This window comes from Dipodomys merriami, unplaced genomic scaffold, assembly GCF_024711535.1.
Source record: "Dipodomys merriami isolate MVZ:Mamm:240054 unplaced genomic scaffold, mDipMer1.0.p SCAF_48, whole genome shotgun sequence".
NCBI classification, from domain to species: Eukaryota; Metazoa; Chordata; class Mammalia; order Rodentia; family Heteromyidae; genus Dipodomys; species Dipodomys merriami.
The window spans coordinates 11,587,177-11,612,556 of record NW_027206046.1 but is presented as its reverse complement, the minus strand read 5'-3'; the positions used below and the strand labels follow the sequence as shown (position 1 = coordinate 11,612,556).

Below are 25,380 nucleotides of genomic sequence, written 5' to 3'. Positions count from 1 at the left end.
AACTCTGGGCCTGGCCACGCTATCCTTCAGCTCTTCAGCTCAAGGCTAGCGCCCTACCAGCACCACTTCCAGCTTTTTCTGCTTATGTGGTGCTGAGGAATTGAACCCAGATTCTCATGCATACAAGGCAAGCGCTCTACCACCGAGCCACCTTCCCAGCCCCAAGATAAAAACTTGTAACTGTTCTGTTCTCCTATTTGCACAGGCCCTCCAGGAGTAGATGGGCTGCCGGGACACAATGGGTCGGACGGACCGCCTGGTGCCGAGGGCCCCAGAGGCGAAAAAGGAGCCAATGGGAAGAGAGGAAAAATGGGTATTTCAACAACTGCTCTAACGCATTTCCTTATCTCTTGTCTCCATGATGGGACAAAGGGGAGAGGGCATCTTTTTTTTGTTTTTGTTTTTATTTTTGTTTTGGCTTGAACTCCACCTGGGCGCTGTCCCTGAGCTCTTCAGCTCAAGACAAACGCTCTACCACTTGAGCCACAGCGCCACTACTAGTTTTCTGGTGGCTAACTGGAGATAAGATTCTCACAGACTTTCCTGCCCAGGCTGGCTTTTGAACATGGATCCTCAGATCTCAGCCTCCTGAGAAGCTAGGATTACAGGCGTGAGCCACCGGCGCCTGGCTGAGGGCATCTTTTCGTCTCAGCTGGAAGCTGAGTCTGTGTTCCTCTATCTCTCCTTCTTCAGAGCCAGTCCTTGCGTTTGGATAATAATCACTGCATTAAAAAATCTCCCTGGCTAGAGTTGTAGCTCCAAGTGTTTGGACAGGAAGGCAGCAGACCCCAGGGATGGCACTCAGCCTGCAGGGTTTACGCTTAGGTTGACTTCACCTAAGCAAAGGCCCAGAGGTACCAAAGGTATCAGATGTATCAAGGGAGAGTTGAGGCTAATGCAGGGCCTGACGGGAGCCAGGACCAGGATAGGGGTGGAGGTTAGAAGAGCTCTGAGCAACTGTCTGTGGAAAAGCACAAGGCAGTCATGGGGGTGGGGGTGAGGGTAGTTGAAGATTGTTCTGGAAGCTTCTAGAAGGCCTCTCTAACAACCAGTCAATGCCATCATGAGAAGGCAGGGAGAGTCCACCACACACTCTTGTTCAGCCTCTTAGTTCTTGTCCCCAAAGTCACCTGAGTAGGCCCTGGGCTTTTGTCTCAAATAGCACTGTTATTGTGTTCCTGTACTCAGTTTCAGTGAGGTCCTGTGAGAGGGAGAGTCAGGAGCACTTTTGCCCTTGACAAGGGCCCCTGTCGGTGTTCCTGGGGGCAGCCCTGTGGATCACAGTGCACACACAGTCCAAGTCAGCCCCGGCCTCAGGAAGCTAGCAATTAAGACAGGAATTACCGCGCTCAGTGGGCCATTGTCTGCGGGATGGACTCATCATTAGAAATGATGGTCAGCGATAGGACTTACCTGCAGGCAGACAGTGGGTTTATCCCCAGAAGACTCCAAACCTGTGACCCTGTCCCAGTGATGCAGCCAGCCATGTGGGTGAGGGGTCAGACTCAGGCTGAGGTGTGTCCCTGCAGGCACAGGGACAGTTCATCCCCACCCTGGGAAGGGTCAGAGGTGCAGCCTGAGAGAAAAGGCATGTCCCCTCGTCCGGACAGGAGTTTCTAGATAAGTTTCCAGACAAGAAGTTTCTTACCCTTTGCCAGTGAGAAGGGGAAAATGGGGAATTCAACAGTTTCAAAGCATTTTTAAAGATTATTGGGGAAAACAAATAGGCCCTAGACAGAAATTACCTTGTATAAAGATTCTTTGGGCTAGGTATTGGTCACACTTGTAATCCCAGTTACTTAGGAGTTGATAGACGTATTTGAAGCCAGTCTGGGGCACAGAGTTCATAAGACACTTTTTATTTCCCTCGGTCAGTCATGGGGCTTGAACTCTGGGCCTGGGCGCTGTCCCTCAGCTCTTCAGCTCAAGGCATAGGCTCTCCTGCTTGAGCCACAGCACCACTTCCGGTTTTCTGGTGGTTCATTGGAGTCTCATGGACCTTTCTGCCCGGACTGGTTTTGCACCATCAACCTCAGATCTCACCCTCCGGAGTAGCTAGGATTACAGGCATGAGCCACCAGTGCCCGACTCATAAACTCTTCATCTTCAGTTAACCACAGGTATGGCTCAAAGTGGTAGAAAATGAGACCCTGATTTCAAGCCCCAGCACACATATAAAAATTTTTTCTTTGGCTTGATGTCAGTCATGCCTACGACCCTAGCTAAAGATGTTGGATTGATTGGATGTCCATGACTCAGCCAGGGAAAGTGGTGGGGGATGAAGCCTTTACAGACAACCTTCTAGAGAGGACCAGGTTATCTACAAGACCCTGGCTCTAGAGGAAGAGGTTTCTGGAAGCATTGCTCAGCCTTGAGCCAGCCCAGATCCCAGAACAAAGGTCCCACTGTCTCTGTCACCCTACTGCAGACTCCAGAGCTGTGCTCTTCTCCCTTCCTTCCTAGGCCCTCAGAGGGGGTGCAGGGACACAGAGGAGATGGAGCTCTGTCCTGAGAGCCATCAGAAGTCCCTGAGGGGTCCCCATGGTGTGAGGGGTGTGGCAAGGCTGATGGAGTTGAGTGAAATTTAGGGGTGAGGTTGGCAATCCCAGCAGCGGGGGAAGGGGCAGAGGAAGTGAGGGGCAGGAGAGTCCACACTGACTTCCTGGCTTCTGTCCTGCAGCAGGATGGACAGTGCTCAGTTCCTCCTGAGGTAGACACCCCCACTCCAGGGTTGGGTTAGGGAAATAAGCCATGGGATGTGCAGAGCTGAGATGCTTTGAGCATCCATCCAGGGGTGATGCAGGGGGTCCTAGAGATGCGTATCTGCAGTCAGGTGAGATCTGAGGACTCAAGGCCTTCCAGCCAGAAAACATTCCAGAAGGATGGAACAAGTCCTGTGACTGGGAGCCAGGCATCTGATGGAATAGGACAGCCTTCTAAATCGCACAGCAGGGTGCTGGTGGCTCAGGCTGTAATCCTAGCTACTCAGGAGGTTTGAATCTGAGGATCATGGTTCAAAGCCAGAAGAGTCCGCGTGACTCTTATCTCCAATTAACCACCAGAAAACCAGAAGTGGTGCTGTGGCTCAAGTGGTAGAGCACTTGCCTTGAGCTGAAGATCTCAGGGACAGTGCCCAGTCCCAGAGTTCAAGCCCCAAAACTGACAAAAAAAGAAAGAAGGAAAGAAAAGGAAGGAAGGAAGGAAAGAAGAAGGAAGGAAGGAAGGAAGGAAGGAAAGAAAAGAGTCAGAGGAGGAGTAAGAAATCTTTGGAGTGCAAAACCCTTAAATGCTATCAGGAGTTCAGCTAGTATCTTCTAAGAAGCCTGGCAATCTGCATTTCCTTTCTTGCCATCTGCCTCTCAATTTCTCACTTCAGAGTTAATGCTACCGTGTCTTTTTTTTTTAATCCTATCTTTATTTTTTTAGAAAACAACAAAAATAATGCCCTTGTCACAATTCATGTCTTACAACTGAGTTTTGTGTGATCCTCTCTGGTCCCTTTCCTCTGCATTAGTCACTGACAGATGGTATCTGTCCGAAATAAATCATCCTCCCTCACCCCCTATTGTGAAGATCCTGAAACTGACCCCAGCCCAAGGCTGTTGCACAACTCCAAACTCTAATGCTGGTGGTACTGTGTGTTTTGCGTGGGCAACATCAGGAGAAAAATAGCAAAGAGATACTTCTCTAGCACAAGAGTTAAGTGGGGCCAGTTGCCAGTGGCTCATGCCTGTAATCCTAGCTACTTGGGAGACTGAGATGTAAGGTTTGAGGTTCAAAGCCAGGCCAGACAGAAAAGTCCCTGTGAGATTCTTACCTCCAATTAACCATTCAAAAACCAGAAGTAAAACTGTCCTTCAAAGTGGTAGAGTGCTAGCCTTGAGCAAAAGAACTCAGGCACAGAACCCAGGCCCTGAGCTCAAGCCCCAGGACAGACAAAAATAAAATCTAGCCTTTCTTCTCTGATTCAAAGCCAGCCAGGAGTCACAGACAACAGTGCCAGGGTACAGACACATAGCGTGTCACTGTGCACAGCTTCTCTGATTGTGAATGGCTATTGGGTGGTAGGTTTTTCTTTGCTGTTTTTGATGATGTTGTTGTTTTTCTAGTACTAAGATTTAAACTCAGGGCCTAGGTGCTGTCCCTTAGCTTTTTTGCTCAAGGCTGGCACTCTACCACTTAAGCCACAGTTCCACTTCTGACTTCCTGCTGGTTAATTGTAGATGAGAGTCTCACAGACTTTCCTGTCCAGGCTGGCTTCAAACCAGGATCCTCAGATCTCAGCCTCCTAAGTAGCTAGGCTTATAGGCGTGAGCCACAGGCACGTGGCCTGAGTGGTGGTTTATTTTTAACACACTCCAAGCCATTGCATGGCCAAGGTGATTTTACCAAGAACAAGGGGAGACTGTTTTCAGCTGTGACATTGGAGCAGAGAACAAAGGCAGACTACACACAGATAAAACATCCCTGGTAAGCCGGGAGCCAGTGGCTCACACCTGTAATCCTAGCTACTCAGGAGGCTGAGATCTGAGGATCGAGGTTCAAAGCCAGCCCAGGCAGGAAAGTCCGTGAGACTCTTAGCTCCAATAAACCACTAGAAAACTGGAAGTGGCACTGTGGCTCAAGTAGTAGAGCACTCGCCTTGAAATGAAGAGCGCAGGGACAGTGCCCAGGCCCAGAGTTCAAGCCCCACGACTGACCAAAAAAAAAAAAAAAAAAATCCCTGGTCTTTTCTTTCCCAGCTAAGAGAAGAGTCTCCCCTCAGGCAGCCGCAGGGGCTGCAGTTTAATATGAACATTGGAACATTTTCCTGCTTCACACTTGGCCTTTTTTGAGAAAGAAAATAAAAGGCATAAGAGGTGTGTGTGCGGAGTCGGGGGGGGGGGGGGGGAATCAGATCCTAAAATAGCAAGGATCTTTGTGTCTGAAAAAGAAAAGCTCACAGTCGCCAGCACCTAGTTTCCCTGAGCTCTGCAAAATCTGGCCCATGTGAAATCTTTAGAGGTGTCAGTTGCGCTTGGCACATGGCGCAGGCTGAGCTCTATGGCAACCATCTAGTCTTTTATCTCCTCCAGACAATGCCAAACATGCTCCCTTTAAAACAGGGAGCATCTTCTCGGGCAGAGGGCAAGTGAGTGAGCCACTTTCCAGCCAGTTGGTCCCGTGGGGGGGGGCAGGGTGACCCCAAGCCATTGGGAAGGGTGTAGTGCCACTAGTCAGGATATGTCACTGTGTTACTACTTACTACAGTGCACAGTCCCTGGCAGATTAGTGCTCACTGTGGAGGGATCCCAGACACCTCTTAATTGTCACCCCCACACACACACTCCTGCCCCAGTTCCTTACATGTTAGCACATGATTATTTATTGTCCAAGTTAAGCTCTGGCAGAAGGAAGGGCCTGGGCCTTCTGGATCCCAGATACAGCTGACTTTCATGCATGTCAGTAAGACTTGTGTGTGTTTGTACCAATACCGGAGCTTAAACTCAGAGCCTCAAGGTTTCACTTGGCCTTTGTACTCAAGGCTAGCACTCTGCCACTTGAACCATACCTCCACTTTCAGCTCTCTGGTGGGTAATGGGAGATAACAGTCTTAGGACTTTTCTGCCAAGGATGGCTTTGAACTGTGATCCTCAGAGCTCACTCAGTCTCCTGGGTAGCTAGGATTAGAGGAATGAGAAACTACACTTGAACTCAAATACTAATTTTTTTTGCCAGTCCTGGGGCTTGAACTCTGCCTGAGCACTGTCTCTGACCCTCTTTGTGCTAAAGGCTAGTGTTCCACCACTTGAGCCACAGCACCACTTCCAGTTTTTTTTTAAGTAGTTTATTGGAGATAACAGTCTCACAGAGACTTTTTGTCCCAGCTGGCTTCAAACCATGATCCTCAGATCTTAACCTCCTGAGTAGCTAGGATTACAGGCATGAGCCACTGGTACCCAGCTCAGATACTATTCTTTTTTTTTTTTGAGGGGGAGGAGGGCGGTTCTGGTCGTGGGGCCTGAACTCTGGGCCTGGGCGCTGTCCCTCAGCTCTTCAGCTCAAGGCTAGCACTCTACCACTTGAGCCACAGCGCCACTTCCAGCTTTTTTCTTTTTGCTTATGTGGTGCTGAGGAATCGAGCCCAGGGCCTCAGACATGCAAGGCAAGCGCTCTACCACTGAGCCACCTTCCCAGCCCCTCAGATACTATTCTTTAATGAATATATGGCCATGTTGTAACACTAAAATGGTTATTAAGGATTATGTGTTTGGTTTGTAAAGTTGCTGTACCCGAAAGGTACTAAGTACAATGAAGTAAAGTTTCCACAATAGGTTAATATGTTATTTTTTTCCTCAGGGCTACCAGGAGCCACAGGAAATCCAGGCGAAAAGGGAGAGAAGGGAGACCCTGGGGAGCTGGGCTCACCTGGAAATGAGGGCCCACCAGGGCAGAAGGGCGAGAAAGGAGACAAAGGAGACGTGTCCAACGATGTCCTGCCAGCAGGTAAGGACAGCCTAGGCTCCCTTCAAGGGCAGACCAGGGAGAGATGTGCCTGCCTTTCAATCCAGTCCACTGTGTCTTCCACCTGACTGGCCTTCGGTGGCCAATCGTATGTTTTGTAGTGTGCTCTAAAATTCTGTACAGGGGGGTGTGTGTGTGTGTGTGTGTGTGTGTGTGTGTGTGTGTGTGTGTGTGTGTGTGTGTGTGTGTGTGTGTGTGTGTGTGTGTGTGTGTGTGTGTGTGTGTGTGTGTGTGTGTGTGTGTGTGTGTGTGTGTGTGTGTGTGTGTGTGTGTGTGTGTACCTGCGCACACACACGCATGCCAGTGCTGGGCCTTGAGCTTAGGGTCTTGAGCTCTTGCTTGGCACTTTTTTTTTTTTTTTTTTGGTTGGTCGTGGGGCTTGAACTCTGGGCCTGGGCGCTGTCCCTCAGCTCTTCAGCTCAAGGCGAGCGCTCTACCACTTGAGCTACAGCGCCACTTCCGGTTTTCTGGTGGTTTATTGGAGATAGGAGTCTCACAGTCTCTCCTGCCTGGGCTGGCTTTGAACCACGATCCTCAGATCTCAGCCTCCTGAGTAGCTAGGATTACAGGCGTGAGCCACCATCGCCCGGCGTTGCTTGGCACTTTTATTCAAGGCTTGGTACTCAATCACTTGAGCTGCAATTCATTTGTGTGTGTGGTTTTTGGTGGTGGTGATTAATTGGAGATAAGAGTCTCAGAGTTTCCTACCCTGGCTGGCTTCAGACCAGAATTCTCAGATCGCAGCCTCTTGAATAGGATTACAGGTGTGAGCCACCAGCACTCAGCTCTGTGGTCAGCTCTTTACTTGGCTCTCTCTGTTTCTCTCTCCACTTAATCTTTCTAGGTGCCAAAGGTGACCAAGGCCCACCCGGCCCACCTGGACCTCCTGGGCCCCCAGGTCCTCCAGGGCCTCCTGGAAGGGGAAGATCCAAAGGCCTTCGCCAGCCAAATGTGTTCAATGGCCAGTGCCCAGGTCAGCAAGCTGTGCCCCAAGGAAGCTGTCACTAGCACTAATGACTGATTCCTCAGGCCTTCGGTTCACATGTAGAAACACAGAGGGAGGACATTTTGCTCTAAGGAGAGTTTGCTTGCTCCTCCTCCTCCTCTTTTTCTTCCTTTCTGCCTTCATTTTCCCCTCCCCACCAGCCTCTTCCATCTCCAGCCATCGCTAGTCTTGCTATAAATATAAATATTTATAAATATTTTATAAATATTTTATAAATATTTATAAATATTTTACAGCAATGAATTCATGGATGTGCTGGAGATTACAGGCAATCAAATTGGTTAACAGCCCACAAATAATAACTCCGGGGTTGTGGGGGTGGGGATCCAATCCAGGGCCTCATGCATGCTGAGCATGAACTTTACCACTGAGCTACACCCCCAGCACCGGATCTTCACCACTAATTGTTGAGTATTGACAGTATGGCAGGCCCAGTACTAAGTGCATAATTCCTTTGGTCTCACAACTAACCTATGATATTAACATCCTCATCTCCAACTTACAGACTCCCTAGGAGCTACATAACTTGCCAGGGTCTCTCAGTTAGCAAAGGAGAGTGCTGGAATTCAAACCCAGGAGGCAGCAGTGGCTAGGGACTGAAAGTTAATTAGGGAAGGGCTGGGAAGGTGTCTTAGTGGTAGAGCGCTTGCCTTGCATGCATGAGGCTCTGGGTTTGATTACTCAGTACCACTAAGCAGAAAAAGCCAGAAGTGGTGCTGTGGCTCAAGTGGTAGAGCCCTAGTCTTGAGCTGAAGAGCTGAGAGACAGCATCCAGAGTTCAGGCCCCATGACTGACAAAATAATTTTAAAAAGTAAGAGCAGGTAGAGGCATGGCTTAAGTAGTTGCGTGCTGGCCTAGCAATCACAAAGCCCTAAGTTCAAAGCCTAACACTCCACCCATCCTCTCCCTGCTCAGTAATAGAGCCTAATAAATGATTCTGGCCAAGAGCTAGCCAGAGTAGCAGCCTGATTGCTTCCCAGGGTGTCAGCCTCAGTCCATCAGGATCAGACCTTTTTCTTCCTTCCAAGGAGTTCTGCAGAGGCCTTCCCCAAAGGGGAGGGTCCAGTTGGAGCTCTTGCAGAATTTGAACAGCTTTAAATGAGAGACCATTATCTCCTACAATGCCTCCTCAGTGAGTCCTTGCTTGCCATGTTTGGCCTTTGAACTTGGCCTCTCTCCTGCTCCAGTTCTCTTTCTGTAGCACCCTTTAATTTCCTTAGTGGAAATTCCAGATGTAAGGGAGACTGGGGAATCGCAAGCAGGCTCTGTAACAGATCCTGAGGAGAGACTGCTCTCCTTGGTGTCAGTGCCTCAGCCAGCCGCCAGCCAGCATGGAGATGGGCTCCTTCCTCCTCCGACACTGTGTGATTCCACTCCCCACGCAATCCCAGCACCCATCTCCCCACCCACTCTGAGAGGGATACCACCCACCAGAGCAGCATCCAGGAAGGGTCCCAAGCCTCTCTCTCCTCAGAATGCCGAGGGCCTGAGAGGGCTGGTATGGGGCACATTTCTCCTTGACTGTCCCCGTGTGTCCCTCAAAGTTCATGTAGGGGAAACGTTATCCCCAGCACATCAGTGTTGAGAGCTGGGATCCTTTGAGTAGGGCCAGGTTATGAGCACTCTGCCCTCCCCCATCCGCAGAGGGTGAGCATCACTGTCACAGGAGAGGATTCCTTGTAAGGGGTGACTTCTCCCTTCCCACTCTCTGCCACCATACAAAGACTTCTGCCACACTGTCACACAGCAAAAGGCTCCCTCCAGGTGTGGTCCCTCCATCTGTGTCTTCCTACACTCCAGACCAGAGCCATGATAAACTGCCCAACCTATCTGTGGCAGCACAAAATAAAGTAAAACACTGATCTCCTCTTACAGTCATGGGAAACTTCTTGGGAACACCACGTTGGGGAAAGGGGGAATTGATAACATACCTTGTGGATTTTTTAAAGCAAACAAGGAAACAGGTGGACCTATTCTAAGGGATGTTCATGGACTTGATCTGAAAAGAGATGGGGATTATGGCTATAAAGCAATGTAATCACTGGGAAGGTGGCTCAGTGGTAGAGCACTTGCCTTGTATACATGAGGCACTGGGTTCAATTCCTCAGCACCACATAAGCAGAAAAAGCCAGAAGTGGTGCTGTGACTCAAGTGGTAGAGTGCTAGCTTTGAGCTGAAGAGCTGAGGGACAGCACCCAGGCCTAGAGTCCAGGCCCCACAATCGGCAAAAAAAAAAAAAAAAAAAAAAAAAAAAAAGCAATGTAATCTCTCCTAGCTACCCAGGAGGCTGCGATCTGAGGATCAGAGTCAACCTGGGCAGATAAATCTGTGAGACTTATTTCCAATTAACAGCAAAAAGCCAAAGGTAAAGGTATCACTCAAGTGGTAGAGTGTCAGTATTGAACAATAAAAGCTAAGGGAGAAATGAGCGGTCCTGAGTTTAAGCCCTAGTACTAGACCATGCACGCATGCACGCGCACGCACACACACACACATGCAAAGCTATATAATCTCACAGTGCTCTATTATAATTGTTGTTGTCATTGTAGGTGAGACATGTGCCATACCAAATGATGATACCTTGGAGGGCAAAGTTGATGAGAAAGTCAGTGACCACCAGCCCCCGCAAGCAGGTACCAACACAGCGTGCGGGGGGGGGGGGGGGGGAGCTCAATGGAACTGTACTTGCCTGGCATATAGAAGGCCTGGGTCCCATCCTCACCCCACAAAATAAGTAAAAGATCCTGTTTTGAAATTCAGAAACTGGGGGCCTTAAGGTCATGATTAGCAGGCAAGCACCTTTCTTTTTTTTTGGCAGAATCTATGATCACATCCATTGGCAACCCAACACGAGTACTGAAAGTGAAAGAGACATTTGGAACTTGGATCAGAGAGTCTGCCAATAAGAGCGATGAGCGGATTTGGGTAACTGAACACTTTTCAGGTACCTGCACTGAATTATGATAGTATCTTTCCCCTGTTGCCTACCTCAGGCTTATGTCTGTGGGTTTTTAATCTCTGCCATCACTGGTATCAATGCGCTGTTCTTTTTTTTTTTTTTTTAATTAGTGCCAGTACTGGGACTTGAACTCAGAGTCTGGGCCCCTCCCCCTTAGCTTTTATGCTCAAGTTTGGTCCTCTACCACTTGAGCCATAACTCTACTTCTGATTTTTTGCTGATTAATTGGAGATAAGCATCTGATTGGCTTTTCTGTCTGGGCTGCCTTTGAACCCCGATGCAAAGATCTCAGCCTCCTGAGTAGCTGTGAGCTACTCAGGTTTTATAGGTGTGAGCCACAATCACCCTACCCTCAAAGACTATAAATAATAGCGGGGGTGGGGGTGGGGGTGGGGGTGGGGCATGTATTCTCTCAGCGGAGCAAAGGCTATGATAACTATGTCTGAAAAAATCCATAGGATGAGCCAGGTGCCAGTGGCTCATGCTGTAATCCTAGCTACTCAGGAGGCTGAGATCTTAGGATCACGGTTCAAAGCCAGCCTGGGCAGGAAAGTCCGTGAAACTCTTATCTCCAATAAACTACCAGAAAACCAGAAGTGGCACTGTGGCTCAAGTGGTAGATTGCTCGCCTTGAGCTGAAGAGCTGAGGGACAGCGCCCAGGCCCAGAGTTCAAGCCCACGGCAACCAAAATATGAAAAATAAATCCATAGGGTGGTCTGGACTTTGTGTCTGGGAATATCGGGCTCTTCAAAGTGGACAAAGGGCCTTAGAGAGGGAACGGCTTCCCCCACGATCACCTTTCCCTTTCCCTTTCCCCTTCCCCTTCACCTTTCCCTTTCTCTTTCACCTTCCCCTTCACCTTCACCTTTCCCTTCCCTTTCCCCTTTCCCTTTCCCTTTCACCTTCCCCTTCCCCTTTCCCTTTCACCTTCCCCTTCACCTTTCCCTTTCACCTTCCCCTTCACCTTTCCCTTTCCCTTTCACCTTCCCCTTCCCCTTTCCCTTTCCCTTTCCCTTTCCCTTTCCCTTTCCCCTTCACCTTTCCCTTTCACCTTCCCCTTCACCTTTCCCGCTGCCCAGATGGGATTGTCCATGACAAGTAACAGCCTTTCCCTCCCTGCCTTCCTCTCACAGGCATCATGGTAAAGGAGTTCAAAGATGAGCCGGCACTTCTGAATGGCAGTTACTCGCTCATCCACCTCCCTCATTACTTCCACGGCTGTGGGCATGCTGTTCACAACAACTCACTCTACTACCACAAAGCGGGCTCCAACACCATAGTGAGGTGAGCCAGCTGGACCATGTGCCTTCCTGGGGCCTACAGTCCCTGCTCTTCTGTCTCAGATGGCTCCCGCTGCATGGGGCTGCCTGGGTCACCTAGGGGTGAGGACTGTGTCTTTGCCATCTTACAACCCCAGAGCTGGCCCATAGTCATGTCAGTCAGTTTGTTGACAGGAGGCCGTGAGGGAGTCCAGTGTCCCAGTCCTGGTCATGGGGAAGGCCAGGAGCAGGGAGAAGGAGCCATGAGTGGTAAGAGCTTGCTCTGGCTGGGAAAGACAAGCCTCCCAAGAAGTGCAGCTGCCAGGTACAGGCAACAGGGATAGTTTTGAACTGAAAGCTCTGGGAGGAAGGCTGGCTCTCGTGAGCTGTGATGGACAGGGCCCTGGCTCCTCTCCAGCTTCCCTTCAAGCTTTTAAAAGGTTTCTTAGTAACTTCAGATTTGTCCCCCGAAATCCGCATAGATTCCCACATTGCATGCTTTCTCTGCTGCTCAATGGCTCCATCTGGTGTTCCTTTTAGTCTAACAACCTGAATTGTCATTCCTGGATTTAGGTTGTTTTTTGTTATTTTTGTTTTTTGGGTGTCGGCCCAGAGGCTTGAACTCAGGGCCTGAGCACTGTCCCTGAGCTTTTTCACTCAAAAGTAGTGCTCTACCACGTGAGCCTTACCACCACTTTTTCTGAGTAGCTAATTGACTTTTTTGTTTTGTTTTGCCTTTGTTTTTGTTTTGTGGTGGTGGTGGTTGTTGTTTAAGGACCAATAGAACAAGAATTACTTGGAACTTGTTTAGCAATGCGCACTATGACCGGGATCCCTAGACCTAACTAACTCAGATGAAGTAGCCTAACAAACCATCTTTGTCTACCAAAACATACCTCATCTCTACTTTTCTTTCTTTCCTAACATAATTCAGATTTGAATTTGGCAAGAAAACATCCCAAACTCTGAAGCTTGAAAATGCCTTATATTTTGATCGAAAATACCTTTTTGCGAATTCCAAGACTTACTTCAACCTAGCCGTGGATGAGAAGGGTCTCTGGATTATCTACGCTTCCAGTGTGGACGGCTCAAACATTCTTGTTGCCCAGCTGGAAGAGAGGGCATTCTCGGTGGTACAGCACATCAACACCACCTACCCCAAATCCAAGGCCGGCAATGCCTTTGTGGCCCAAGGCATCCTCTATGTCACTGACACCAAGGATATGAGGATTACATTCGCCTTTGATTTGCTAGGAGGGAAACAGATCAATGCAAACTTCGCTCTAAGGACTTCCCAGTCTGTTCTCGCCATGCTGTCCTACAACATGAGGGACCAGCGTTTGTACTCTTGGGAAGATGGCCAGTTAATGCTCTATCCTGTGCACTTTCTGTCGGCGACATTACACCAGTGATGCGCTGACCGCCCCGCCCCTCCCCTCCCCGCAGTACATGTTACATGTTTTCTGAGGCCCTTTCGATCCCAACAGGAAACTCGTCTGTAAAGGGCAGCCAGGTACTTAGAACCAGAACCTCCTCTCTGTTTATCTGGTCAGTGAGCCTTCTTCAAAGTCAGCTTGCTTAGTAAGATAGCCACAGATTGGAAGTTAGAATAGCTGAGATGTGCTCATTCCTCCGCCAATTAGCTCTCATTGGTGGTAGAGAACATTTGGCTGAGATGATTTTTTTTTTTAAGAAGTCAAGTTGGGTTTGTTAGTTTGCAGTCCTGCGGCTTGAACTCAGGGCCTGGGCACTGTCCCTGAGCTTCTTTGGCTCAAAGCTAATATCTACCACTTGAGCCTCAGTACCACTTTGGGCTTTTCTGTGTATGTGGTACTGAGGAATCAAACCCAGGGCTTCATGCATGCTAGGCAAGCACTCTAAGCCATATTCTCAGCCCAAGAAGTCAAGTTTTGTTTTAGGTCTCTTGTTAGCATTTTCTAGAAAGCAGGCACCATTAAGTGCCTGGGGAATTTTTCTTTCTGCTCACAGATTGGCTGAGATGATTGGCAAGATTTCTCCTAAATCCTATAGTGGTTCCTCCTCCCCCTCCCCCTCGCCCTCCTCTCCCTCCCTCTCCTCCGCCCCCTCCCCTCTTCTCCTCTCCTTTCCCCTTCTCTTTGTGCCAGTACTGGGGCTTGAACTCAGGGTTTTGCTCTCACGGCTGACGCTCTATCACTTGAGCTACAGTTCCACTTCTGGCTGTTACTTTTCTAGTGACTTTTATGAGAATAAAAGTTTGGGGAGTTCGTCAGGTGTGAGCCAAGTCCCCCTTTGAGTTGATAGTCCCTCTTGTTTGCGCAGCAAATGTGTCTGCGCTGGCTTCTATTCGGAACCTTGGGAAGCCGCTCTGTCCCACCGCATGGTCTGTTGGCCGTCATTATGACTTGTCTCTGAATGTGCCATTGCACCAGAGAACAGCGCTGTCCTCAGCGCCTGCGCAGCTTTAAAATCAACAAAAGCCAGGACAGGTGCAGGCTCAGGTTTCTTCTTTTTTTTTTTTTTTTCCCGGTTGTGGGGCTTGAACTCTAGGTCTGGGCGCTGTCCCTCAGCTCTTCAGCTCTACCATTTGAGCCACAGTGCCACTTCCGGTTTTCTGGTGGTTGATTGAAGATAAGAGTCTCACAGATGTTCCTGCCTTGGCTGGCTTTGAACCAGGATCTTCAGATCTCAGCCTCCTGAGTAGCTAGGATTACAGGCGTGAGCCACCACTAGGATTACAGGCGTGAGCCACCAGTGCCCGGCTAGGCTCAGGTTTCTTAATGAAACAGGCACTTATCAATTTCTCAGCATGCCACCTGTGGCTGGGGATCGTCCCTGCTGGAGCCTCAGGTCTCTGGCTGCTTTTGCCACAGCTACAACCCATTCTCAGAGTACTAAATGCTGAGTAAGCGGGCACTACTCTATTCGAACCATAGAAAGAACTTTGTAGTTAGTTTTCAGAAGATAGCATTGGGGGGAGAAAGTTGGGAGGTGTGCAATGCGCACATGCTGGTACTGTACTCGGGGTCTGGGCGCCAACCCTTAGCTTTTTCGCTCAAGGCTGGTGCTCTACCACTTGAGCCACGGCTTCATTTCCGGTATGCCTCCCACATTCCTACCCTGGCTGCTTCAAACCGAAATCCTTAGATTTCAGCCTCCTGAGTAGCTAGGGTTACAAGCATGAGCCCCAGGTACCTCGCTTCTCCCAAGCAGCTCAAAAGGATGATCTAGTCATTGAAAGGATGATCTAGTCCTTGGAGATTCCAGAAAAATTCCGGATGAACTTGCTTCCAAACGTACTGGAACATGCACATCTTCTGCTCTCTTGGTTCATCACAGGGCCTTCAGCCTAGCACTGAATAGAAAGGAAGCTAGAAAAAAAAAAATCACTGTGCTCAGCACCCAGAAGAGAGATTTGGGTGCATTCCTCCATAAACTCGGGTCAGTAATTTGCCTGGGATGTTTTTTCTCTGAGCCCCAATCCATTCTTAATCTCCCTGAGTTCTGGCTTCTACTATATAAATAGAAGCATCTTAAAACTTAGGGGCTATACAGATTTGAATATTTAAACCTCCCCCACCCCCTGAATTCACCCAGGCAGCTGCCAATGATGTGTGTTATTGTGAAACTCTCCCCCTTGTTTTTCTTTCGTCTTTTTAAATTGTTGTTATAAAGGTGATATATAAAGGTTACAGTTACCTAAGTCAGGTGATGAGCACATTTCTTTTTGGACAATGTCACCCTTTCTCTCGCTCTCGCTTTTTAATGCAACTGCTTGTGTCCCAGGCCTCGTTCAGATTCATGTTTTCTGAGGGTAAGAGTTGCATTATGATCAGTGTAGCTGATGAGTGATAGTGTTCTTTCAGAGTACTTAAATCCGTGTTGCTGTTCTGAACCCAGTAGGCCTGGATATGAATATAATGTCATAGTAGTCATAGTATTTGTGATAATATATACAATACTAATTTTATAGAGAGAAAATAAAAGAATTATTGAAATAGCTCTTATTCCTGTCAGAAAAAAATAGTTCAGAAGTGTGGCTCTCCTCTCACTCTGTTTCCCAGACCAGTTACAAACTCCTGGACTCAAGTGATCCTCCTGCCTCAGACTCCCTGATAGCTGGTACTATAGGCATGTACCACGTGTCTGGCTCTTTGGCTTTTGTGGTAAGGACTCTTATGTTCTCTGTTAAGAGTAGTTCACACTGGGATGAGTTTTCCTTTGGCTTCACTCATATGAAATAAATTTCATGTTTCATGATGATGGGTAATTTTATAATCTAGTTGACAGTTTTGTCTTTAGACTAAAAGAATTAAGATTTTATTTTTTCCTGCAAACAGTACTTGATTTTTTTTTTAATCACAGAGCTTGAACTTTGGGCTTGGGCGCTGTCCCTGAGCTCTTCAGCTCAAGGTGAGCATTCTACTGCTTGAGCCACAGCACCACTTCTGGTTTTCTAGTGGTTAATTGGAGATAAGAGTCTTATGGACTTTCCTGCCTGGGCTGGCTTTGAACCATGATCCTCATACCTCAGCCTCCTGAGTAGCTAGGATTACAGGAGTGAGCCACCAGCGCCCGGCTCAATTTTTTTTTTTTTTTTTTTTTTTTTAAGTTTCAGGCTCACTGCTAAGATAGAATGTACAAGTTCATGTTTTTAAGTCATGATACTGTTACGGTGTTTGTAATTGAACTTAACAACCGAAGTTGCTTTAAAGCACTTTGCAAATCAAACCCCATGAGTCCTCAGTGCTTATCAAATCTAGAGCAGATAGCCTCACACCAGAAAGCACGTGAAGCCAGCCCTTTCCGCCACAAAGCTAGGCCATGCCACACTTTGGAGCTTTCTTTCCAGACCTCAGGTCGGGAGCCACGATCTCCAATCTGTGCCACAGATTCTGAATGACAGATGCATACAGTGGATGTCTCTTCAGTTGTAATTTAACTTTCTTTCATCAAATAAAAGAATTACTACTTGTCACAATCTCATGGTGAAATGATTTATTTTAACCTCTTGTTAATTTATAGGTGATCTTTAAGAGGAAAAAAAACCAAACCAAAATAATCTTATTGTAGAATTATATCGAAGGCTGCTCTATAGAAACTCATGATTGGTTACTTCCTTCAAAATACTGCAGACTCTGGTATAGATTGTCTTTGCTACAGGAAAACCTGAAATGGCCATTTAATAGCTAGAATTGTGTATATAGACACAGAACTGCAATGCAGATTTGCTGATATATCAGAGTGGACAAGGGAACTAAACACAAAATATTTGGGGCTAAGAATAAAAATGTCGGGGCTGGGAAGGTGGCTCAGTGGTAGAGCGCTTGCCTTGCATGCATGAGGCCCTGGGTTTGAGTCCTCAGCACCAAATAAGAAAAAAGCCGGAAGTGGCGCTGTGGCTTAAGTGGTAGAGCTCTAGCCTTGAGCTGAAGAGCTGAGGTACAGCGCCCAGGCCCAGAGTTCAGGCCCCATGACCGGACCAAAAAAATAAAGAATAAAAATGTCACCTTTTGTCAATTATTCCAATGGCTCAAGCCTGTAATCCTAGGTACTTGGGAGGCAAAGATTGACGGATGGTGGTTTGAGGCCAGCCCAGGCATAAACATTGCAAGACTTGCTGGGCGCTGGTGGCTCAAGCCTGTAACCTAGCTACTCAGGAGGCTGAGATCACAGCTCAAAGCCATCCAGGGCAGGAAGCTCCGTGAGACTCTTGTCTCCAGTAAACCACTAGAAAACCAGAAGTGGCGCTGTGGCTCAGGCAGTAGAACACTCGCCTGAAGAGTGCAGGGACAGCGTCCAGGCCCAGAGTTCAAGCCCCACAACCGACAAAAAAATAAAAAATAAAAAAAATTGCAAGACTTCATCTCAACCAGTGGCTGGGCAAGGTGTTGCACACCTGTCATCCCAGCTACAGGAGAAACACAATGGCTGGGCAAGGTAGTGCATAACCTGTCATCTATAGAACACTGGGAATCACAAGTAGGAGGATCCCAGGCCAGTCTGGCCAGGCATAAAGCAAGCTCTTACCTTGAAAATAACCAGTGCAAAAAGGTACTGGAGGCATGACTAAAGTGGTAGAGCATCTGCCTTGCAAGCATGAGGCTCTGAGTTCAATTCCTAGTTCTACTAAGAAAAGAAGGAAGACGGTTTTTACAAACTACATGCCTCCTGTTCAGTCGTGAAAGGTGAGTAACAGAATTGCCTCACGTGGCTTTTCTATGTGAAATGCTCTGAAAACGATACCGTTCTTGACAAATTATCATGTTCTCTTTCTAGTTCATCTCCCCAAGACTGACCCTCTTCTTATGGCCTTCTCTAGGACTGCAGACAGCGTGGACTCACAGGGCCTGCTGATTTCTGTGATCAGGTAGGTGACTCTGTCAGTCCCTTATTTATACAGTGAATTTACAATGAAGCTGCTCAGTGGAAAGAGTTCATCACCCTCCTGCCTGACCCATGGATTGAAATCTCTCCCACCCTGAAGCCCAAGCCTACCAAAAAGTGCCAAAGAAAATCGCGTGTCGCTATTTACACCTTGCGTGTGGTATTTTTTGTACTAGGACACTAAAAGCAGGACTTGAACTCAGGGCCTTAGCTTTTTGTTGGTGGTGGTGGTTGTAGGGCTTGAACTCAGGGCTTGCCCAGAAGCTCTTTCCCTCAAGGCTAGTACTCTACTAGTTTGAACCATAGCTCCACTTCCAGTTTTTGGTGGTTAACTGGAGGTAAGAGTCTCATGGACTTTCCTTCCCAGGCTGGCTTTGAATTGCAATCCTCAGATCTCAGCCTCCTGAGTAGCTAGGATTACAGGTGTGAGCCACAGCCACCTGACATGCATGTGATTTTAAGGTAGCTAATTCATTGTAGATTTAAAAAAGGCTAAAATGAATGTCACTCTCAAAGTTTCTCCAAGCAACCTCAGCCAAGTGAAGTTGTAATTAAGAAGTAAGTGATTGGGCCGGGAAGGTTGCTTAGTGGTAAGAGTGCTTGCGTAGCATGCAGGAAGCCCTGGGTTCGATTCCTCAGTACCACAAAAACAGAAAAAGCCAGAAGTGGAGCTGTGGCTCAAGTGGTAGAGCACTAGCCTTGAGCAAAAGAAGCTCAGGGACAGCGCCCAGGCTCTGAGTTCAAGCAAGGTGTAATGAAGAAATCCCTCTCATGTCTGATTCTAATGGCAGTCTGGTGTTGGGAGAGTCTGTACACTTGTTTGCTTTACCAAGAGGCAAACCTACATCCACACTGTTGTAGGAGGTCAACATGAGGTGAGACCCTCATGGAACATTCTATGAAATGCAACCATCCCATGGTAACAAAGTTAAGGAGAATGGAGATGGAGACTCACCCCTACAGCTCCGGAGTCAGAGCCCAGGGCTCGCTCTCTTCACTTTGTTTTGCTCCTGCTCTGCTGTGCTACCATTGCAAGGTGAAAATAACTCTGAAGCGGGGCGCCAGTGGTTCACGCCTGTCATCCTAGCTTTTCAGGGGGCTGAGATCGGAAGATGGCGGTTCAAAGCCAGCTGGGGGCAGGACAGGCCGAAGACTCTGAGCTCCAGTAAACCACCAGGAAGCCGGAAGAAGCGGCTGGAGAGCTGAGGGACGGCGCCGGGGCCCAGAGTTCAGGCCCCACGATGGGGGGGGGGGTGCTCCCCAGCCCGCGCCCAGCTCCCTGGACAGAGAACAGACCTCGCCCAGCACCTGCGTTACCTAGGCAACCGGCACACCTGGAGGAGTCACATCTGCATCCGCTGAGGCCTCGCCTTCCTCCGCCCAGGCCCGGACCTCGCCCTGCTCTTTTCTAGCTCTTTCCTTCTCTTCTCTTTCCCAGCTCTCTTTCCTAGCTTGCTCTTTCCCACCTCTTTCCCAGATGCTCTTTTCTAGCTCTTTTCTCTCTTTTCTAGCTCTTTTTCCTTCCCCAGCTCTTTCCCAGGCCTTTCCCCACCGCGTGGAGGACAAGATGGCCTGGTGCCAGCTGGAATGAATAAACCTACCCCTTACCTGAGCGCCACGTGCTGCTGCTGGTCTCACTCGCCGCCTCTTTTTAAAAGCCCGACACCAGGCCGCGCACCTGACTTGACTGCGGCTCCGCTCCGTCCGCTCCATCCGCGGCGGCGCCTGCGCGGCGGCGAGGCCCGAGACGCTCGAGGCCGGAGCCTCGGGGAAGGCGGCCCTGCTGCCGCCCCTTCGCCGGGCACCCCACGACTCTGCGCCGCAGGTGCGGCCGCGCCCAGAACTTTCTTCAGGACGCGCTGCGGCCCAGCTTCCGCGCGGGACAGAGCCCAGGCTGGTGAACTGCAGCGCCTCGAACCCGCAACGTCCGTGAAAATGGTTGTCGGGAGGCGGGTCCTGCCTGGCGGGCGCGGGCCGGCTCCGGCGCTCCGACCAGCGGCGGCCGCGGGAGGAAGGCGCTGAGCGCAGCGGCGGGGCGCCCGCTCCCCCCCCCCCGGCCCGGACGCTCCCCCCGGCCCGCCCGGACGCTCCCCGGCCCGGCCCGCTCCCCCCGGCCCGCCCGGACGCTCCCCGGCCCGGCCCGCTCCCCCCGGCCCGCCCGGACGCTCCCCGGCCCGCTGCCTGGCGGTGACTCGCTGGCGCGGTGACCTGGGCACCGCGTCGGCACCGCGGGCAGGGGCGCCGGGGTCAGGCGGGCCTGGGCTCGGGGCTGAGCGCGGGGTTCGGCCGGGGAGGGCTGCCCCGGGACGCCCCGTCCTGTGCAGCGCGCTCGGGGCTGCAGCGCGGGAGAGGCATGGGACGAAGCCCGAGCCGGGCCGGGCCGGGCCGGGCGGGCCGCGCCGCGCCGCGCCTCCAGGTGGAAGGGGAATCGAATGCGGATGGTTGGGACGCGGGCCCGGGAGGCCCCGCTCCGAGCGCCGGCCGTGGGGTCCGTGGAGCGTCCGTGCGCCGCGAAACGGGCTGTTGAATGTGCTTTCACCACATTAAAAACTATAATTACGCCGGGCGCCGGGGGCTCGCGCTTCTCAGGAGGCGGAGAGCTGAGGATCGCGGTTCAAAGCCAGCCCGGGCCGGAAAGTCCAGGAGACTCTTATCTCCAATAAACCACTAGAAAACCTGAAGTGGCGCTGTGGCCCAAGTGGTAGAGTGCTAGCCTTGACCCAGAGACCCGAGGGACAGCGCCCAGACCCAGAGTTCAAGCCCCATGACTGGAAGAAAAAAGAAATCTCTAGAAGAAAGTTTTAGAGACCTATTAAAAACACTAAAGTAATTTTTGATGTACTAGATGACATCTTGTTGATAGCTCCATCTTTGTTGTCTTCTTTTCCTGTTCCCTTTTGGTTTGATCAACTTTTTTTCAACTGTTTGCGTAATTCCTTTTGTGTGATTCTGGTGTTACTTTATTTTAGGGTTCCTCAGGTGCATGTGTGTTTATTGGATGCTTTTAAACGTTGTGTTGAATCAGTAAGAGCGCTGTGTCTGTGCCACAGGGGCCATCCATCGTGTTTTGCAATATGGACGCACTGGGGGATGGTTGCCTCGAGCTAACTCCCATATGCATTAGCTTATGTACATTTTATTGGTATATATTGAATTGTATATGCTAAGGGGTTTCATTGTGCAATTTCTGGGTGCCAATTATATGTTTTGATCAGATTTGTCCCCCAGGTGCTGTTTCTAACCCTCCAATCTCCCCTCCCTTTTTCCCTTCCACCTCCCTAGCAACTCCTCCTCATGCCTCCCCACCCCCCCTTTGCCTTTATGTCCTCAGTTGGTTTTCTTTCTTTTTTTCTTTTTTTTTTTTGGTCAGTCATGGGACTTGAACTCTGGGCCTGGGCGCTGTCCCTCAGCTCTTCATCTCAAGGCAAGCACTCTACCACTTGAGCCACAGCACCACTTCCAGTTTTCTGGTGGCTAATTGGAGATAAGAGTCTCATGCAGGGGCTGGGAAGGTGGCTCAGTGGTAGAATGCATGAGGCCCTGGATTCGATTCCTCAGCACTACATAAGCAGAAAAATCCAGAAGTGGCACTGTGGCTCAAGTGGTAGAGCGCTAGCCTTGAGCTGAAGAGCTGAGGGACAGCGCCCAGGCCCAGAGTTCAGGCCCCATGACTGGCCATTAAAAAAAAAAAAAAAGGTCTCACGGACTTTCCTGCCTGGGCTGGCTTTGAACAGCAATCTTCAGATCTTAGCTTCCTGAGTAGCTAAGATTGCAGGTGTGAGCCACCGGTGCCTGGCTCTCAGTTGGTTTGTTGACTTGGTTTTCCCCTAGTATCTATAAATGTGCAACCAGCTTATTTCACTTAATCTGATGGTTTCCAGCTGTATCCATTTTTCTGCAAATGGCATAATTTCATTCTTAATGCTCCATTGCATGTATAAACCACATTTTGTGAATCCATTCATCTGTGAGTGGGCACATAGGCTGGTGGATGACTTACTGTGAATATGAGCTGGACATGGGTATGCACGTGTCTCTGACACTGATTCTTTGGGGTATCTACCGGAAGTGGTACAACTGGGTCACATGGAAGTTCTGTGTTTAATGTCTTGAGGAAACTGTACTGATTTCCATAGTGGCTACACTAATTTACATCAGCAATGAATAAGTGGTTGTTGTTTTTCTAATTTACATCAGCAATGAATAAGTGGTTGTTGTTTTTTCTTCTCTGCAGGCTTGCCAGCATTTATATTTGATTTCTGGTTGATGGTCATTCTGATTGTGGGAGTGGCATTTCCGAGTTGTCTTTGTTGGTTGGTTGGTTGGTTTGTGTTGCTGGTCCTGGGACTTGAACCTTGGCCTTGGGCCCTGTCCCTGAGCTCCTTTTGCTCAAGGCTAGCGCTTTATCACTTGAGCCAGAAACCACTTCTGGCTTTTTCTGTGATTAATTGGAGATGAGTCTCACAGGCTTTCCTTCCCAGACTCGCTTTGAACTGAGATCCTCAGCCTCCTGAGTAGCTAGGATTGCAGATGTGAGCCACCAGTGGCTGGCTCAAATTTTATTTTTAAGAAGTGGCAGATCAATGTTACAATTCAAGAATCTAAATATGTACTTGATAATCCACATTCCATCTACATATGGAATGAAAAAGCACTCCAAACCATAAATACATTGTCTCCAAAACCCAAACACAAGCCCTTCTTGTTGAATGAGCAAAGGCCTAAATATTTATAGCCGTGAAAATCTGTGCTTCTGTAGTATGACTCTCAGTAGCAAGCATGACCAGTTGGATCAAGGGAAGTTGAAAATGTGGTAAGAAATGCATGTGATAGGCTGAGCATATGGCTCAGTGGTAGAGTGCTTGCTAGCGTGCGTGAAGCCCTGGGTTCCATTCCTCAGCACCACAGATGCAGAAAAGGCCGGGGCGGCAGCCAAGCAGAGGAAGGAAGGGAGGGAATTCAGTTATCACACTTGTGTGTTACGGACTTGTATCAGGATGGATAACTAGAGGTGTGGGGGGAAGGGATGGGAGAATGGAGGAAGGGTGTCATTGGTCGAGATGTGTCGTCCTCACAAACACACAAGTTGAATTGAAACCCCTTTGCACAACTCTTTAAGGATAATTTTGAAAACGTATTCAATTCAGACCAGACATCACAGTAATCTCCATTTCACAAGGAAAATAAAAATGACAATTTCAGCCCACAAACCAAGTTAAATACATATATATTTTTTATGTGTGTGTGTGTATATATATATATGTATACATACACGCTCACACACACACACACACATATTTGGTTGGTTGTGGGCTAGGACTCTGGGCCTGGGTATTGTCTCTTAGCTGAAGGCTAGCACTCTACCACTTGAGCTACAGCTCCACTTCTAACCTTTTCTGCTTCTGTGGTGCTGAGGAATTGAACCCAGTGCCTCATGCGTGCTAGGCAAGCACTCTACCACTGAGCCACCTTCCCAGCCCTAAAAATATTTTTTTTGTTTTAATATTGGGGTTGAACTTGGGGCTTCCTGTCCTGACTAGCTTATTTACTCAAGATTGATACTCTGCCACTTGAGTTTTTGATCGTTAAGTGGAGATCAGAGTTGCTCCGATTTGTCTGCCTAGTATGGTGTCTAACCTGGGTCCTCAGATCTCCACCTCCTATGTCACTGTGATTCCTGCACCTAGCCTGAAATGAAAAATTTTGTAGAAAGAGTTGTTTTCCCTGCTCTTTCAGTTCCCCCTCTCCAAGGAAAATGCAAGTGTCCATGACAACCCCAGATGAGAACGGAATGAATGTCACTGGAACCAGTTACTTTGCACTGTGGCTCAAGTGGTAGAATGCTAGCTTTGAGCAAAAGAAGCTCAAGGACAGTGCCCAGGCCCTGAGTTCAAGCCCCAGGACTGGCAAATAAAAAGTAAAAATAAAATGTAATACTATACTGTAAGAAATTGTACATCTTGTAGTTCTCTTAAAATCCTATAATCCCTGTTTAGCAATTTTTTGTTGTTGTTGTTTTTGTGGGGGGGGGGGTTGGGGGGGAGGTCGGTCATGGGGCTTGAACTCGGGGCCTGAGCACTGTCTCTGACTGAGTTCTTCAGTTCAAGGCTACCACTTGAGCTATAGTACCACCTCTGGTTTTCTGGTGGTTTATTGGAGATAAGAGTCTCATGGACTTTCCTGGCCCACCTGGCTTTGAACCATGGTTCTCAGATCTCAGCCTCCAGAGTAGCTAGGACTACAGACATAAACCACTGGGTGCCTAGTCCTGCTGATTTTTGCTTTGTTTTGTTTTGTTATTATGTTTTTGGGTTTTTTGGTTTTTGGGGTTTTTTGCCGGTCCTGGGGCTTGAACTCAGGGCTGAGCACTGTCCCTGAGCTTCTTTTGCTCAAGGCTACCACTTTACCACTTGAACAACAGTGCCACTTCTAGCTTTGTCTGATTATGTGGTACTGAAGAATCGAACCCAGGACTTCATGCATGTTAGGCAAGTACTCTACCACTAAGCCACATTCCCCTGATTTTTGTATCTTGGTTTTTGCATCTTGCTTTTTTGCCAAAAGTATTTATTAGATCTAAAAGGTTTTTGTTGAGTTCTTTTTTCCCCCAAGACTGAGACTCAAACTTGGTATCTGCTGCTTGCTTTCATTCATTGGCTGGCACTTTACCACCTGTCTCTAACCCAAAGTCTTTAGGGTATTTTAAATATTGGATTGTATCATCTGCAAATAGAGGTCATGAAACTACTTTTTTCCGACATATTACTTTTTTTCTCTCTTGCTTTATCACTCTGGTTAAGATTTTGAGGTTTTTGGTTTTTTGTTTTTTTTTTGCCGGTTGTGGGGCTTGAACTCCGGGCCTGGGCCCTGTCCCTCAGCTCTTCAGCTCAAGACGAGTGCTCTACCACTTGAGCCACAGCGCCACTTCTGGCCTTTTCTGCTTATGTGGTGCTGAGGAATCAAACCCAGGGCCTCATGCATACGAGGCAAGCACTCTACCACTGAGCCACCTTCCCAGCCCCAAGATTTTGAGTTTTAATTAAATTTATTTTTTGGTTAGTCATGGGGCTTGAATTCAGGTCCTGAGTACTGTCCCTGTACTCTTTTGCTCAAGGTTAGTGCTCTACCACTTTGAGCTACAGCTCTACTTTGTTTTCTGGTAGTTAGTTGGAGATAAGAGTCTCATGGACTTCCCTGCCTGGGCTGGCTTTAAAACAAGATCAATCCTCAAATCTCAGCCTCCTGAATAGCTAGGATTAAAGGTGTGAGCCATTATCACCCAAC

General features: G+C 48.8%; 1 protein-coding gene across 1 annotated transcript in view; it reads left to right on the top strand.

Moving 5' to 3' along the window:
* The window catches only part of Gldn (gliomedin), a 29,869-nt gene extending 13,245 nt beyond the window's left edge, over window positions 1–16,624 (top strand). The window contains exons 4-10 of the mRNA XM_069995412.1: window positions 206–313; window positions 6,340–6,486; window positions 7,349–7,477; window positions 10,061–10,144; window positions 10,330–10,455; window positions 11,605–11,755; window positions 12,665–16,624. Coding sequence (XP_069851513.1) covers window positions 206–313; window positions 6,340–6,486; window positions 7,349–7,477; window positions 10,061–10,144; window positions 10,330–10,455; window positions 11,605–11,755; window positions 12,665–13,142 — 1,223 coding nt within the window. The 3' untranslated portion in view covers window positions 13,143–16,624. The remainder of the gene's footprint in view (window positions 1–205; window positions 314–6,339; window positions 6,487–7,348; window positions 7,478–10,060; window positions 10,145–10,329; window positions 10,456–11,604; window positions 11,756–12,664) is intronic.
* Window positions 16,625–25,380: the final 8,756 nt, after the last annotated feature.